Genomic DNA, 16,370 nt, shown 5'->3' with positions numbered 1-16,370 from the left:
TAGAAAGAGTGCTATGTGAATGCACAGCTCCGCCTCACACAACCTGATCTCAAACCTCTCTGCCGCAGGTCACAGCCAAAAAATTGTGGATGCTTTTTGTTCAGTGCCCATGTGATACTTTACAGGAGAGAATATTCTAAGTCTTACACTATTTATATCAAAATGTCCGGTTTCCCCTTCATAGGATGGGATTTGTTAGTATATTAAGTCTCACTAAGTTGGATGCACTATTTGCTTTAATAACTGAGACAGGTCTCAAAACACTGACTAGCAACTAAAGTTGCATCTCTATGGGTTGCCCATGTAAAAGGGGGTGAGAGTGTAGGGGTTTTGTGTGGTGTGGGGGGCACTAGCATTTATCAAACATGTGACAGGGCCTCTGCTAAATGAATTATATGCATTTTCTCATTTAACTTAAAGCAACCCCAAGGGGCAAGATTTATCACCATTTCACAGAAGATTAAACCAAGGCCTTAGATTACTGGCAAGGGTCACAAAATGGTTAAGAGACCAGCCACATGCCTACTCATGGGTCCCTTGCTGGGCAGCTAGAGAATACAGAATATTCTGTTGCATAGAACTTTTTAGGATTCTGCCAAGGTTCTGCATGACCATTTCTTCTTTCTGTACCAGGAGGGAAGATTCTTAAACACCTGCAAAGCCAACACTGTTGCTGGCCCACTGCCAACGAGAAGCCAAACACAGTTTCTTCATACTATTCTAAGACTGCTATGGTTTAAATAACAGGCATTATACCAAGTGGGCTCACTAAGGTTTTGTGGGGAAAGAGTTATTTTCCAGCGCTAATAACACCTTTGCTCTGTTCATGAGTATACTTTGGGCAGATCAAAATCATATGGGGGTCCCTACCCAGGTTCACTAACATTTCCAAACAGATCTCTCTGTAAGGACTTGTGTTGTTGGGTATTTTATCCCATGTTGCCAAAAGAGAAGACTGTTCCGAATTAGTTTGACCAGGCAGTGATAAGCATTTTTATGAGACACACACTAAGTGGGGCAGAGAGAGCTGTCCATTCCGTATTGTCTGTCACTAACCAGTGTGTCTGCTGGAGGAACCCCATCATGACCGAGGTTCCAGGCAGGACTGTGCCATTCCTTTAAAGAACTCTCTGAAGTACAGCTGGTGGGCTCAGTGGTTGAGCATTGACCTATGAACCAGGAGGTGATGGTTCGATTCCCAGTGAGGGCACATGCCAGTGTGGGGTGTGTAGGAGGCAGCCAATCAATGATTCTCTTTCATCATTGATGTTTCTATTTCTCTCTCTTTCTCCCTTCCTCTCTGAAATCAATAAAAACATATTTTAGAGAGAAAAAAAAAGAGCACTCTGAATACAGCCATTTGTCGTTTGTAGGAACATTTCAGAGGTCCCAGGATCATTCCTTCAGTGAAACCAAGTCACCATCAATATGGTGATTTTCCCCCATTACAGTAATTTCTAACCAAATTCTATTTTCCTTTTCATCTCCGTCATCAAGTATGGGCAAGCTGTCCATAATGACAATGAATTTCAACCTTTTAATCCCCACTGAGTAACATGAAGAATTAGATTACTCCCCCTCAGCCCTGCTTCTTCATTCTTGGCTATAAAGACAGTTTTGGAAATGACAATCTGTCTACAATCTGAATGAACTGACCACGTCTCCACCTTCCCACACCCAGCAGGGTGAGATAAAAGAACAGAGAAAGACGGGGAAGAAAGAATGATGGGAATGTTTATTGAGACTGAAATGGAACATTGTTCTCTTTGATGAATTAACAGCACAGTGTGTTAAGAGGTCAGTTACAAACGGACTCCAAAATAAGGATGGCCCGCAGTTCATGAACAGCTCTGCAACTCTGGTGCCTCAAATCGGAGAAACCTGCCAAGGGGGTAGAACCATTCAACCTAAGATAAATTACCAACTCAACTGCATTATATTTAGATTGACTTTCTATAAACAATACCATTCTTTGCATTTAAAAACTCACATTGAATTACTGGTTCATATCTATGATGTTTACTGGACAATTCAGTATCATGCTCCTGTAGACTGCAGGTGCAGGTGGTCCACACTGAGCATGTATTCAAGTCTCCATGCTCTTTGGCACAATTCTGGTTTCTTACTAGGTAAATACGAAAGCACAGGCTTAAAGTGGCTACTCAGTACTGCAGAAGCACAAGTATTTTGGATCTCAGTGTAAATACAAAAGTCATGTTAAGCATTATTTACAAGATGTGAGCTGAAGCACAGACTTCAATAAGATATCTTCATAAATTAGCAGGAGAATGGCAAATGATGGATTTTAACAAGCAGGGCCAAGATCACTAGACTGCTAGTCGGTTAGAACAATCCTCTCTGGAGGAAGAGACAAGTGCCACACGAGTGAAGGATTTTCCTGAACCACTGATCCCAAGGTCTCAGGTTGTGGGAGTTACTCTGCAAGAATCCAGGGCAGGGATAGTTCTTTTCTGGGCAATGTGGCTTGTTCAACCTATCAAATTCGTATTGAAATACAAGTTATCTGGTAGCTTGCCACTGTTGCTTGGGCCCTGATGGGTACAAAAGGGCAAAGTACTATCATTTTTAAGTGGGCATTACTAACCTTGGAAGAACGAAGCCTTACAGTTGGATAAAGACACATCCAGCCTTATGTGAGTGACATCTTCGAACATAATCTCACACAGAGCTGATATGATTCCCTCCCAACAGAATTTAGAAGGTGTAACGAATGTCTATGCCACATCAGAATATCACCATAACACATCTCTGCTTTGGGGCAGAAATGATCAAACAACATGATTTCTCAGTCTAGTGCTCCTGGGAGAGGAGTTCTGATAAGCCCCAGAGTAGGTCTGGATTAGAATCATAGTTCATATTCAAGTATTAGGAGAGCTCTTTATTTCACATTGACTGTTCCACTCTGATCTCTGTCTGGCAAATTATATGAAAATAATATATACATATCTATCTATCTATATATATATAAAACCCTAATATGCAAATAGACGAAACTGCGGACAACTGAACAACTGTTCGCTATGACGTGCACTGACCACCAGGGGGCGTGCGCAGAACATGGTGGGTGTCGGCCACAGCAGGATGGTGGAGCAGGTGAGCAGGGGCACCAGACCAAGGCGGGGCGCTGGTTGCTATCATCAGGGTGAGCCTCTGGTGGTTATTGAAAATTTTTTGCTCCTGTGCGCCGCAGTCCCGCCTGGCACTCGCACCCACTGCTGGTGATGGCCCTGCTCACACCCACTGACGGCACGCAGCAATTGGGGCTGGCACCAGCAGCAGGTGCCGAGGGACTGGCGCCATCAGTGGGTGCGAGCGGTAGCTGCTGGCCCTAATCGCCCTTGAGGGCTTCTCTCCCTGCTCCTGAGGGGTGATCTGGGCAGCAGCTGCCGCTCGCACCTGCTCCTGGCACCAGCCCCAATCACTCCATGCTGTCAGTGTGTGCAAGCAGGGCCAGCACGGTCAGTGCGTAGGAGCGGCAACGGCGGGAGTGGAGCTGCGTGCGGAAAGAGGACTGGGGGTCACGGTGGGAGGGGTTAGGCGGAGCCATGAAGGATGGGCCAAGACCTGCCCCTGTGGCCACCGCAGCCTTGTGGCCCACAGTTCCTTTCAAGGTGCACGAATTCGTGCACTGGGCCCCTAGTATATATATGTGTGTGTGTGTGTGTGTGTGTGTGTGTGTGTGTGTGTGTATAGTTCTACACTGAACACTGGGTTAGGTTAATAGTTACCAGTGTCCCAATACAGTACATTGAAAAAAGGATTTCCCTTCCCCCCAAACCTGACATTCATCTTAAAACTGTTATTGCAGAACTGTGCTGATCTGTTTTCTTTCAAAGAAGTTTCTTTGAAATTGGCTGGAGATGAGTTCAAAATGGACAATTTGGCACATTAACTAGAGAAGAGGGATGGTTTGGATGCATTAAAATCTATAAAAAATGTGAGACGTCAAAGGAAATCCATGCCATAGAAAGCCTGAGTAAAAAAGTTGTAGTCACTGACAGAATAGTTTTTTAAAAACCCCAAACACTGATGTGTGCGTGAGAAAGCAATTGCGCTTTCACATCTGTTACCTAATTCCAACAGCTGCTATGTTATATACTTCTAAACTTCGTCTCTTGTAGAATTTTAAAACTCCAGATAATATAGCTTGCTTTTTCATCAATTTCCTTTTCTCTTACCCCACCCCCAAGTCCCAGAACATAGAGAGCAAAAGTTCTGAATCCAAATATAGAAAGTAATTTGGAGGTCTGTGTATCAGGTCAAATGTACAATTGGCCATTAGTGTTCTTCTTTTCCTTAATGTTTGAATTCGCTAAGAGATGTCCTTCATCATTCCCAGTCACCTGAAGCCAGGGCTCTAGAACTGTGAGGTCTGGGTGAATGAGATGGCGTCAGATCTGTCGATGGCAAAGCCTCCGTTGACATAGGACTTCTTGGCGTCTGAGTCTTCATTATCGAGTGTTGTGGTTTCCACAGCAAAGGGGTTCGAGAAGTTGACGTCAGATGCAACACTCATCTGCTCCAGCTCCTTCTTAGAGAGCTTCTCCACGATGCCCGTCCCAAAGGCATCACCAAGGACGTTCACCATGGTCCTGAACCGGTCCCTGGGGAAGGGAGAGGGTGAGTCAGACAGGAGGCCCAGATTTCATTTCCCTGGCCATTGGAGAGAAGAAAGGACCTGAAGTGTTGAGTTACAAGTTAAGCAAATGCAGAAAGTGCTGTCCTCATGGCTGGCTGACCAGAGGCTCCTCTCCTCACAGGCCTGGAGCAGAAGTTGGTTTATAAAGGGGACAGAATGAGCAACCCAGCTCCCCCAGGCCTGTGCTCCCAATAAGTCACAGTGACTCCCCAAACTTCAGCACCAATTTACCTGAATTCCCTCTTTTCTTCCCAAAGAAATGGGAATAGCATTCACAGATTATTTTGGGACAGTCAAAATTCCATAAATCTTTCACCCCTAACTTCTGTTTTGTGAACATTTCCGGGTTCTCTTAGCTAAGCTGAGAGAACTTGGATGTTTTGTGGGTGGCACATGGTATGTGTCCAAGTGTTCTTGTGTTTGTGTGTCCCTGGTGTACTTATTTCTTTACCACACCAAGCCACTCCATGAATAAGCCAGCAGGGATGCCACAGATCGCAGGGTCAGAAAACCAGGTTTGCCTGGGAATGTCTTTCTCTTTGAGGCACCCCCAGCTAGTCTTTACTCCCAAACAGCCTGGAGAAGAGGCTGAAGGCAGGAAGCTGTGTAGAAAGAGAAGGCATCCTGGTGAGAGGATGCTAGAGCACTGTTGGTAGAAACTATGTACATGAATATCCTTATGAAAACTACACCTGCAGGACAGAAAAGGCCAACAGTGCTTACACATGTCCACTCTGGATGCCCTGCTGTTATACAGAACAAGGCTATGGGTTGAACTAGACCCTAGAATGGACCATGGATCAGACTAAACCTTTGACTTTTCTGGGATTTTGGAGTGAAGGTCATCAATTCCAGGAAGAACCAGGGAAAGGAGAGAAGTGCAAATCCACCAACACCATTGGAAAAATTGAAGCATTCGCCTCAGTGGTTGGGTACCTTTGCAAGAAAGGTGCCACCTCAGTAGGGCTTTGTAGAACCAAGTAGCCACTAAGGGGAGCCCACATGGCACAGCTTCCCTGTGCAGGAGCTTCTGCCTTCAGGGACATGACTGTATCTTCACACCCACATGGAATGTTTCCCTTTCCTTAGCTGCCACTTGCAAACTGCACACCACTGGACTCCCCAGTAAGCCTGGCTGGCTCTGAGTGAAGGCTCGCTAAGGAGCTACACTTACTCCTGATGGCCAGGGGACAGAGACCTCGATGCCAGATGATCAATGCACAACGTGGGTATTAACCAAGGATAGAGGTGGAATCAGGCTTGTTCTAACTTTAACCTTCAGGGTCACAAAAGGCACATTCTTAACCTTACCCTGAACATACCACAGATGCTCTGCTGTGTTCCTTAGCCGTGTGTGTGTGTGTGTGTGTGTGTGTGTGTGTGTGTGTGTGTGTGTGAGAGAGAGAGAGAGAGAGAGAGAGAGAGAGAGAGAGAGAGGGGATTATTGGCTTGAATGGTCTAACTTATTCTAGTTATAACAAGACTTGCCTTTTATTGAGCACATACTGCTTCCAGACACCGTTTTAGATCCCCCACATTAGCTCACTCAGTCCTTAAACCAACCCAATGAGATAGACGGGATCTTTTCCATCTTACAGATAATGCAACAGGACCTCAGAGAGGTTAAGGAACTTAAGGTCAAAAACCAGTAAGACACTGATGAGGGATTCAAACCCAAGTCAGTCTTATTGCAAAGCCTTTGCTTGTGCCACTGCCCCTGGTGGTCTGAAGCTGGGAAGATAGGCTGATTTTGAACTAGGTGGTCTGAACCTATGCTGCTGACCTAGGGCTGGGATAGGCCAGGGTGGCCTATGGGGTTTGGAATGTCTGGGGCCTTGCCTACCTTCTTCACTATATCGTTTTGTGTTTATCTTGTCCAATGCCAGGCTCTTAACCTTGAGCATTTCCAGGTATAATGAGCTAGTAGAGATCATTGGCTTTTTTAAATCACTGCTTGAAGTTACGAGGAGTTAATTTTTAACCACATTATCAGATAGCCTGGTCAGAGGGAAATGAAAGCAGCAACAGATGGCTCATTAGGCAATCTGAAGAGAGAATGATGACAGACTGCAGATTCTGCAGCACTTTATTCCAACTCACAGGAACCAGTCGACAGCGATGATCAGGGTGACATCCTCAGTGGGCAGGCCCACAGCACTCAGCACGATCACCATGGTCACCAGGCCAGCCTGGGGTACACCCGCAGCTCCGATGCTGGCAGCTGTGGCTGTGACACTGTAGCCAAAACACACCAGCACGAAAGGAGTTAGACACCCATTTCTTCCTTCAGGGTTCCTGGCCCGAAACAGTCCCAATGGCTGTTACTGCTGTGTCCCCAAAGTGGCCAGTCAGAATCTGTTATCTGCTGAGCACCAGCTCTGCCTTATTAAAGGGCTGTGGGAGACTGAGGAGAGTATGGTCTTCTAGCCGTGGTCGGCAAACTGCGGCTCGTGAGCCACATGCGGCTCTTTGGCCCCTTCAGTGTAGCTCTTCCACAAAATACCACGTGCGGGCGCACATGTACAGTGCGATTGAAACTTTGTGGCCCGTGCGCAGAAGTCGGTATTTTGTGGAAGAGCCGGTATTTCGTGGAGGAGCCACACTGAAGGGGCCAAAGAGCCGCATGTGGCTCGTGAGCCTCGGTTTACCGAGCCGCAGTTTGCCGACCACTGTTCTAGGGGAAATAGGGCAAACCACTCTAATGCAAGGACTGCATGAGGCACACAACATGCAAGAGATATATTTAAGAGGAAGGCAAGTGTTTACCAACTGGGGTGGGTGACTATCTACCCATCCCTCCTGAACAAATGACAAATGTCTCTCCACCTACTTCTGTCTACTCACCCATCATGCATTTAATGAGAATCTAATATGTGCCAGGGATTTATGTTGCCTTGAAGGATAGTAGAGGGATAGTGGTATGGATAGATGGACAAGGGCATTTTAGGTGAAGCTAAAACCTCAAGTGTTTGAGGTTTTATTCACTTTCTCAACATCATAAGACTCTTGACATCTCTGGCAGATGCCCTTTAGGGCACTGACTTGAGAAATAGCTGACTCCTGTCCAAGGTATAAGCGTTCATTCCTGACTGCTCCTTTTTGCCAGTGGATGCTCTTTGTACAAAAGAAAGGTCTGGAATTCAGGAGAGGCAGTCATGTGAACTTTGCTAAGTATTTAAAAAGATCCCTCTTGGGCAGATAAAATGTGGCACATCCCTTTGGAATGTACAGTTTTTCATCAGCAACTTCCTAAGTCTGGTCACTTTGGAGGAAACAAGGGCTCTCCTCCGGTCCTGAAAAGTTCCTTGATTTGAGTCAGCTTGAAGGGGACACCCACGACATTTTCTCAGACACGTCCTTACTCTCGGCTAAAGCCTGAACTGTCTCCAGGATGTCACTGAGTTGAAAAGTAAAGATGCAGAAACTGCCTATTTAGACAAGAAGAATCCCCGATTCAAGCCACAAATCCATATTCTTGTGAGTTCATAAAGCCTCAGAGTTCCTACAAAGCTGATTCCAGTGCCCATTCATCTGCCCAGTGTGGGTCACAGGTGGTGTTTGAGGGTATGGTTAAACTCAGGCCAGAATTCTTAGACAAGTAAGTTTTTTCTTAGTGGCTATGGCCACCCAATTTCTAGTAAGTTAGAGATTTCTGGGGCTGTCCCAATTCCTCTCAAAGTTCCAGGCCTGCACAATCCTTTGGATCTGTTCTGACTTAAGTATTTGTTGTTAAATTCAAGTTTGTCTCAATGCTGGTTGAAAAAATTTAAACTGACCGCAATGATGGATTTTCTTTGTCAGAAGTAGTAGGTGCCCATGTCCACTGCTCCTTCTTGGAACCCCCAACACATCACTGTTAACCATGGGGTCACTATAGCCTGAGGCTGGGCTTGAGATTCAAAATCCATTTAGTTAAAACTCTGCTCTTTGACCTTGACCTTACTTTACTGGACTTTAGCTATCTAATTGACTTTTGTCTGAAGTATAAATCTTCAGATAGGTGGGAAAAATTTTACTAATAGCTGCCCTTAGGCAAGTTACTTCTCTGAATCTGTTTGTCACCTATAAGATGGAACTAATGTGTTTACTTTGTAGTGCTGCTGTGCAGATTCAATGAGGTAACACATTTAAGGCACCCAGCACAGCACCTGGATCTAGTAGATTCTTAAAAACTGATGCCACTTCTGCTACGTCAGCAGCTGCTGCTATTGCTTCTACTACCAGTGGTAGTATTATTACTACCACTACAAAAACTATCACTGCTACTTTTTCCTCCAAGCTCTTTCTGGGCCCCAAATTCTATAATTACCTTTCATTATAAGAAAATGTATCCTACTTTTAATCAGTTATAACCTTTGATAAATGAATGTTATGAGAAAACCACAACAGGGTGTGTTTTGGGTAGATGGTGCTTACATTTTTTTGATGTCCAGTCCAAAATGGCCAGAGAAAGAGATAAACTATAGGTCCCCAAATCTTTTTAACCACAGGAGCCACAACTGTAACTTGTCAAGTTTAACATTTATTATTTCATTCTCTCCCAGGTAGAGCCAGAGAGGATTCTTTATTTTAAGTTAATGATTACCCTGGCCAGGCAGCTGTTATTGGCTCTGGGCCAGTATTAGCAGCCAAGTCTGATATAAGAATACCCCAGAGCAGGGAGAGAGGTTTTTATGTGAATTGAGTATGTAGCCTCAAGGCCCAAAGTTTATTCCTCTAGCAGTTTTTTGTTTGTTTTTAAAGGTTACAAAGATCCAGGAAACCTATGACTGAGGCAGGGAGGGAATTCATCACAAAGTGACAAAGACCCAAAAGAACTGGCATCTCTTACAACCACTCCTTAGAAACCAGTTCAGTGCAGACGGGGTCCCACAGCCCAAGGTGAGGGAGGTGGAGAAAGGCACTGGGGAGTCTAAAAGTAACAACTGCTGGAACCACCGTGGCTATGGATCAAGATTTCAATTTTAACATGCTTGTTGCTGTTCAAACTACAGAACTTTATTCAAGCTCTTTCTGATTGAAAACATTTAAACTGACTGCAATGATGGGTTTTCTTTGTTAGAAGTAGTAGGTGCCCATGCCCACTGCTCCCTTTTGGAACCCCCAATACATCACTGTTAACCACGTGGTCACTATAGCCTGAGGCTCTTTAGCCACTAACATGGCTTGTTAGCCACTAACACTTTATAGATCATGCAGCTGCCCAGCTGAATATGCCAAATGGTCCAGTTTGCACTTGTCTTCGGTTAATTTCAAGCAAACTGCAATAAGTATGTTATGACTTAGGGTTGGGGAAGATTTAAAAATGTACTGTATGAGAACACTGTTAGAATTATTTGTTTGCCTGGAAGTTATGCCTATACCAAGTGCTACGGGTGAAAGAATGAATTAACTCTGAAGTGTTCAGGTTCAGCCTTGAGTAGGCGCAAGAACCCAGTTTAGTCTCAAACTCCCACTCTAAAGTTCTGACTAATCACAATCCACTCTTCAAAGCAGCACTGACCAGTAGGAGTTTCTACAACGACAGCACCTATTTCTACAATGACAGAACCTTCTGTGTCTGCTCCGTCCAATTCGTGTGTGTAGCTAATGGTACTATATTGAGAAGTGCTGTTCCAGAGAAACAGCTCTGGCAAAATTCACTAAGGACATTTTCACCCCCTACTTGAGTAGACAATTTCAGTCTTCATTTGACTAGGATTCTCTACAGTATTTGACTCCACGGACCATTTAATCTTTGAAAATCTCTCTTTTCTGGGTGTCAATGATACCATGGTTTCAGGGCTCTCTTCCCATCTTTCTTTCCTTCTCACTCTTCCTCTTGGGTTCTTCCCTCCCTGCCTCTACCATTAGGATTTTCTAGGGCTCAGTCCTTAGTCCTTTTCTCTTCCCTAGGACTCTCCTATGCAGTGCCATCCATTTCGAACATTTACTGAACGCTCATGATGTAGGCATCATTCTAAGCATTTTATATGCATCATCTGACTTAATGATCACTACTTGCACAAAATGTAGATACTATCATTATCCTCATTTTACGGATGAGAAACAGAAGCTTAGATAATGCAAGTAGCTTGGCCAAGGTTATAGCTAATCATGGTGAAGCTCAGATTCAAACTCAGATAATTGACTTCCTATCAAGCTGAGGACCCTGGCTTCTGTAGCTACAGCGAAGACCACATTTCTCTCACTGCTTACTTCTACCTGGGTGTCTTAAAGGCATTTCAAATTCATTATGTCTAAAAGCATAAACTCTATCTTCCTACCTAGACTTGCTTCTCCTACACTAGTTCCTGTTCTGGTAAGCACCATCCACCAATCCAGAAACACCCACCAATCCTGGGAGTCATCCTATCTGCCACCTGTCCCTCACTCCAAATCTAACTGATGCCTCTTTAATTCACTAGCTCTTCTCCATCCCTCATGTCAGTGCCTTGATGTGGGCCTTTTCATACCATACCTGGACTCCTGTAATAGTCTCCTAACAGGTCTTCCAGCTATGGTTCCTGCTCCCACCCAGTTGCCTTTCTAAAATGAAAATCTGTCCCTGGTATGAAAGATTGTCGAAGACTTTTCCATGAGCTCCCCATACAAAGATTTCATGGCATGATCCCTGACTCCTCATTTCTTTATGTTCTCCACATCGCACTCTATGTCAGTCATACAAAATAATCTGTACTTGCTATTCCTTTCATCTAAAATGCTCTTAGCTTCTTTTTCTATGAAATTCTTACTCCTCTTCTAAGACTTAGCTAAATTCTCTCCAGGAAGCCTTTCCTCACCTTCCCAGGGAGAGCTAACCCTTCCTTCCTTGGTGTCTTCGATGCCTCCCATTCAAACCTCTACTATAGCCCTTATCACACCACTCAGCATTTATTTAGATATGTGTACCCCTTATCTACCTACTAGGAACCCCTTGAAAGAAGAGACTGGCCCTTGTTCAATCTTGAATCCTTGGTACCTACTCTGTGCCTAGGACCCAGTGAGGCACTGAACTGAAAACAGAATGATGCTTTTGGCTTATCCAGACCTTGAAGCAGTGCAACACAATCCCACTGCTTGTAACAGAGTTGTGCTTAGTCTTGGGAACAGACTTTGTAGACCAAAAAAATCAACCCACCACTGGACCACTCTTGATCTCCCCTCACAGGCAACTTTTACTAGAGGCAATTCCAGTAACGGAGATGAGAATGACTGTGACACCATGCCCCCACCTGATAGTGACGATCTGCCCAATGCTCAAGTCCATGTCATTCAACTGTGCAATGAACACAGCTGCTACTGCTTCGTAGAGTGCAGTCCCGTCCATGTTGATTGTAGCACCAACGGGTAACACAAATCTAGTGATCCTTTTGTCCACGTGGTTCTTTTCTTCAGCACAGCGGAAAGTGACAGGCAGGGTTGCTGAACTGTGTGATAAAAAGACAAATGCGTTACGGTTTAGAAATGCTGGTTCTCAGTCCCTGCCTGAAGAAGAGACACCTCCATTCCAAAAACTAACCAGGTATGCTGGCACCTTTGACAGGTTCAGGAATCAGAAGGTGCTATGGTTGCCACTGTTCCAAGTTACAACATAATCCCTTCGTGGGCTGTAGGCTGTGCCAAGAGGGCCAGAAACATCCCCCAGGGTGAAGAACTACATTCAAGGACATGGGTAGAGACTATGGGGATCATTTCTTTCTTTCTTTCTTTCTTTTTAAAATTGATCTCAGAGAGAGAGGGAGAGAAGCCAATTGGTTGCTTCCCGCATGCACTCCAACTGGTGATCGAACCCACCACCTAGTTATATGCCCTGACTGGGAATTGAACCACCACCTTTTGATGAATGGACCCATACTCCAACCAACTGAGCCACACTGGCTGGGGCAATCATTTCTTGAATTAAAGGCAACTACAAAAACTATAAGCTGCAGATACTGCTTCATCAAGTGAGGCGAGGGTTGATAAAAGCTTGGTTCAGAGACTTCCTCTAGACACCCCTCTTCGATTTACCTGGAAGAGATCATGAGAGCTGTCAGGAGAGCCTGGGCCATCCCCATGGCAAACCGGAAAGGGTTCTTTCTTACCACAATGAAATATATCAGTGGAAGAATTACAATGGAGTGGATTGCAAGCCTGTAGATGAGAAAGGAACAGGTTCATGGATGATACCACCTCTTCATATTAATCCTTTTTTCAAACAGCTTTTTTCATGTCATTCAACTTTCATATTGATCTAATGAGAAAATGAGAAGTAGGGCAGGAATATGTCTCCAGTCCACATATGAGGATGAGGAGATTCATTCAGCAAATGAAGTATCTTATCAAAGTTACTGGCAAAGCCAGTAGCTGAATGCACATTCTAGGGCTCACAGAACAATTACATCATGCTTCCAAGCCCTGATCGTGCTGTTCCTGCTAAATGTGCTAAAATCTTTCACTTCCTTCTGTTGCTGAATTCTTACTCCTCCTCTAAGACTCAGTAAGACTTCCCTCTCCTTCAGGAAGCCTTCCCTCAACTTCCCAGCTCCTGCTGACCCCTCCCTCCTTGGTGCCTCTGTCGACCCCTCTATTATAGCCCTTCACAGTCTCAGCCACTCTGCTCCCTGGGCCTCATCGCTGTTTTGTTGGATGGCACCCACTGTCTAAGAGGGAAGTGAGGATTGCAATGAGGAGGAGGAAGCCCTTGCTCTTCCATTTTCATACTTTGGACCGACTCTCTTTGTCATTCCTGTCTTCCAAAACTATTCCTTGTTCCACATGGAAATATATGGGTTACACAAAACAGGGGGCTTCAGAAAGGAGACTGATTCAGTGGATGCCATATATGTGGCAGTGTAGAGTTTAAAGATATGTGAAGCTGAAATAGTAAGAAGTGGTCATTGAAAATACAGCTCCCAGGGGTGTGGAAAGAGGGTCTCCTGGATAGAGAGCTTGTGGCTAAGAACTCTGAGGAACTGACTTCGTTTACTCTTAGGAACCTAGCTAGGATAAGAGAACAGAAGCCAGCAGAACCCCGTTATGAAGTGGCTCAGCATAATACACCGCAGCCCCTTCACTGCCTGGACGCAGCCTCTGGCCTCTTTGAACCGGGCCAAAGAGGTCCTGCCTCCCTTTGCACTGGGCCCTGGGATTTGACTGACCCTCACACTGTAGGAATCCAGGCTGCTTCTCTGTTGGCCATCAGGGCTATGCTCTTGGTAAACACAGATTAAGTACTAAATGCTATGCAGTGGAAATAGGTGAGCTGATTGCTTAAGTGGGTGTTTGGGGGCATTGATCAGTGGGAGTCAAATTGATGATGTTTACTCATTCCTATGGCCCATATTTCAAGGCACATGTGATGTATCCCACCCCCGGCTGATATCTGGGAGCACCATTTATCACCTATTCCCCTCAAGGAACCAATAACTGGACTAATAAGTATGCAAATGACCTGTCTCCTGCTGCCTTCCTGCTTTACACAATTCCTTCTAGCATGAAGATTTCCCCTGCACCCTGTCTGGCCCTGTGAGGATGCAGGGGGTGACAGTGGTCACCAGCCCCACCAACAGGGTCCTGGAACCGACCAGCCATCCTGCTCCTACTTGCTCGAGTCTGATTTTATTTAGGCACTGCCTAATTTCTTTCAGGCCCAGGGTACATGGGGTTATTTTTATTTGCTTGGTTAGTTTATATCCCTGAGGAAGTGAAGACCAGGAGACAGCCAAGATTGGCTGCCAGTGGGTTTTAAAAAACTATTTGAATACAACTAACAAAGGCAGTGACAAAGCCTGGTCCAGGCTGTTCTGCCAAGATCTGGCACTGAGCACAGTGCAATCCACCTCCAGTACAGCTGTTAAAGGGCACCCCTCCCCACCTCCAACCGGCTCTCTTATCGCTGAACCCCATTTCCCCCTGCACATAGGAGAGAAGCCAATGTTAATCCTCTGAAACCCAGACTCTCATGAGCTCAAGTGAGGTTTCTTCTCTTGGGTCTGACATACCCAGTCAGGACAGTGGCCATGTAAAGGCCCAGCTTGCGGAATATGTCCCAGTCTTCAACTTCTATGATCTTTCCGGCAATCAGGAATAAAATGCCGATTGGCATGTAACTAGGAAGTAAGCACAACAAAGTCAGCAGGTGTTTTCTCAGGGTGGGATTTTTGGGGAAGAAACAAGCCTCAGCTTTGCACCCGCCCTCAGCTGGGAGGAGCACAGGGTGCACAATGAAGTGAAGGTCTCAGTTTCATCTCAGTTCCAGGCTGTGGGGGACTACACTGGCTTCAGGTTTCAACATCTGTGTGTACCTTAAATTCTACCCACCTAAGCTACCGTAATGGGACACACTTGGCAAGAAGGTATGGTTATTGAATACCTGAAACCTATATAATTTTATTAACCAATGCACCCCAATACATAAAATAAGTACATAAAAAGGTGTGATTAAACTACTGCATATCCCATTTCTTGTTCCCAGTACATATGCATTCTACCGATTGCTACCTCCGAGATCTCATTTTAGCTTGATCCTGCAAATAAGGTCACTAGGCTCTTTCTAACCATGGTCACCTTGTTTCCCAGGTTGTAGTATCAGCAAAGAGCAATAGGGTTAGTAGTGGGAGTGGTCATAATAGCTGTTGTGGAGCTCTCATGACAGGTCTTGTGTTGGCTTAAGTATTTTACATGCATCAATTCAGTTAGTGTGCTTCTCCCAATCCTAGTGGGAGATTTTATTATCCTTTTTTATAGATAATTAAGCTGAGGTGCAATGGGATTAAGTGACTGAAATAACTGAACCTTTTACATCACTGTCAATGTCTATAATTTGGATTAAATAATGTTAAATCAACTCAATATGAGATAAGTGGGACAGAGGTCTCTGAGGAAAGGTGGACTTTTCGGCATCTCTGAGACAAGTCAGGTACTCAAGCAGCTTTCGTTTGGATGGGTTAGTGCTCGTGCTGTACCTGTTTTAAGTATCTGGAATATCACTTCTGCATGGGGCCTACTAAGGAAAGCACTTTGTGTTTTGATGTGCAGGGAACCCCTTCAAGTCATGCTTTTAAGAGCTACCTCTTACATGAATGCTAGTTGGGTACAAGATGATCAAGGGCTTTGGCAGTAAACACAATGGCTAATATCTAGATTCTTGTTAGTGGACAAAAAGTAACATGTGGAGTGATTCAGTACTCTTGTTAGTGTCTTAATATTCAGGGTTCCCCTTTCTAAGGTGAGTCAGTTGAGACACATAAGACTTTTGGTTCTAATTCTGAGGGGACAGTTCTAATTCAGGGGAAGCAAGATGGCATTAATGAGCGTTAGCTCACCACATAATGATCTGAATGATTTTCATGGTTGCATCGGTCAGAGCATTGAAGAAATCCACCAGAACCTGTCCCTTTTCTCCCATTTTTCCAATGACAAGTCCAAAGACAAGGCAAAAGACAATCAAGCCGAGGACATTGATGCCATCTGAATACATGCCTACGACTTTGTATTCCTTTGTTTCATTCTGTGAATCAAAACCAAGAAAATATATTGGTGCATGGTTATAATCTTGTTAGACTGCATAGGCATTGAAATGAGAAGATACAATAGGCAAACATAATAAACCAGTGATCTACCAGTCAGAGTCAACAATACTTTGGGAAATATAACTAAAAATACAAAAAAGAGAACCCATCTATACATATATCACATTTTTTACTGCCCCCACCTTTAGCCATTGAAGTTTAAAGTGTTTTTTCTC

At 44.7% G+C, this 16,370-nt stretch overlaps 1 protein-coding gene across 7 annotated transcripts in view; it reads right to left on the bottom strand.

Moving 5' to 3' along the window:
* Positions 1-1,714: 1,714 nt before the first annotated feature.
* Positions 1,715-16,370, bottom strand: part of SLC1A1 (solute carrier family 1 member 1) — a 61,576-nt gene continuing 46,920 nt past the window's right edge. Inside the window, exons 7-13 of one of the 7 annotated variants that reach the window (XM_036331018.1) lie at positions 15,949-16,133; positions 14,626-14,733; positions 12,653-12,775; positions 11,875-12,069; positions 6,761-6,895; positions 4,365-4,625; positions 1,715-2,125 (exon numbers count right to left, since the gene is read on the bottom strand). In XM_036331018.1, coding sequence (XP_036186911.1) covers positions 4,379-4,625; positions 6,761-6,895; positions 11,875-12,069; positions 12,653-12,775; positions 14,626-14,733; positions 15,949-16,133 — 993 coding nt within the window. In that variant the 3' untranslated portion in view covers positions 1,715-2,125; positions 4,365-4,378. Of the gene's footprint in view, positions 2,126-3,660; positions 4,626-6,760; positions 6,896-11,874; positions 12,070-12,652; positions 12,776-14,625; positions 14,734-15,948; positions 16,134-16,370 lie in introns of those variants that run through there. The other 6 variants (XM_036331022.1, XM_036331017.1, XM_036331021.1 and 3 more) reach the window with 6 other exon arrangements.

The sequence above is a fragment of the Myotis myotis genome, unplaced genomic scaffold (genome assembly GCF_014108235.1).
Source record: "Myotis myotis isolate mMyoMyo1 unplaced genomic scaffold, mMyoMyo1.p scaffold_m19_p_12, whole genome shotgun sequence".
NCBI lineage: Eukaryota > Metazoa > Chordata > Mammalia > Chiroptera > Vespertilionidae > Myotis > Myotis myotis.
Note: the sequence above shows the minus strand (reverse complement) of the source record. Positions and strands in the feature narration are given on the sequence as shown.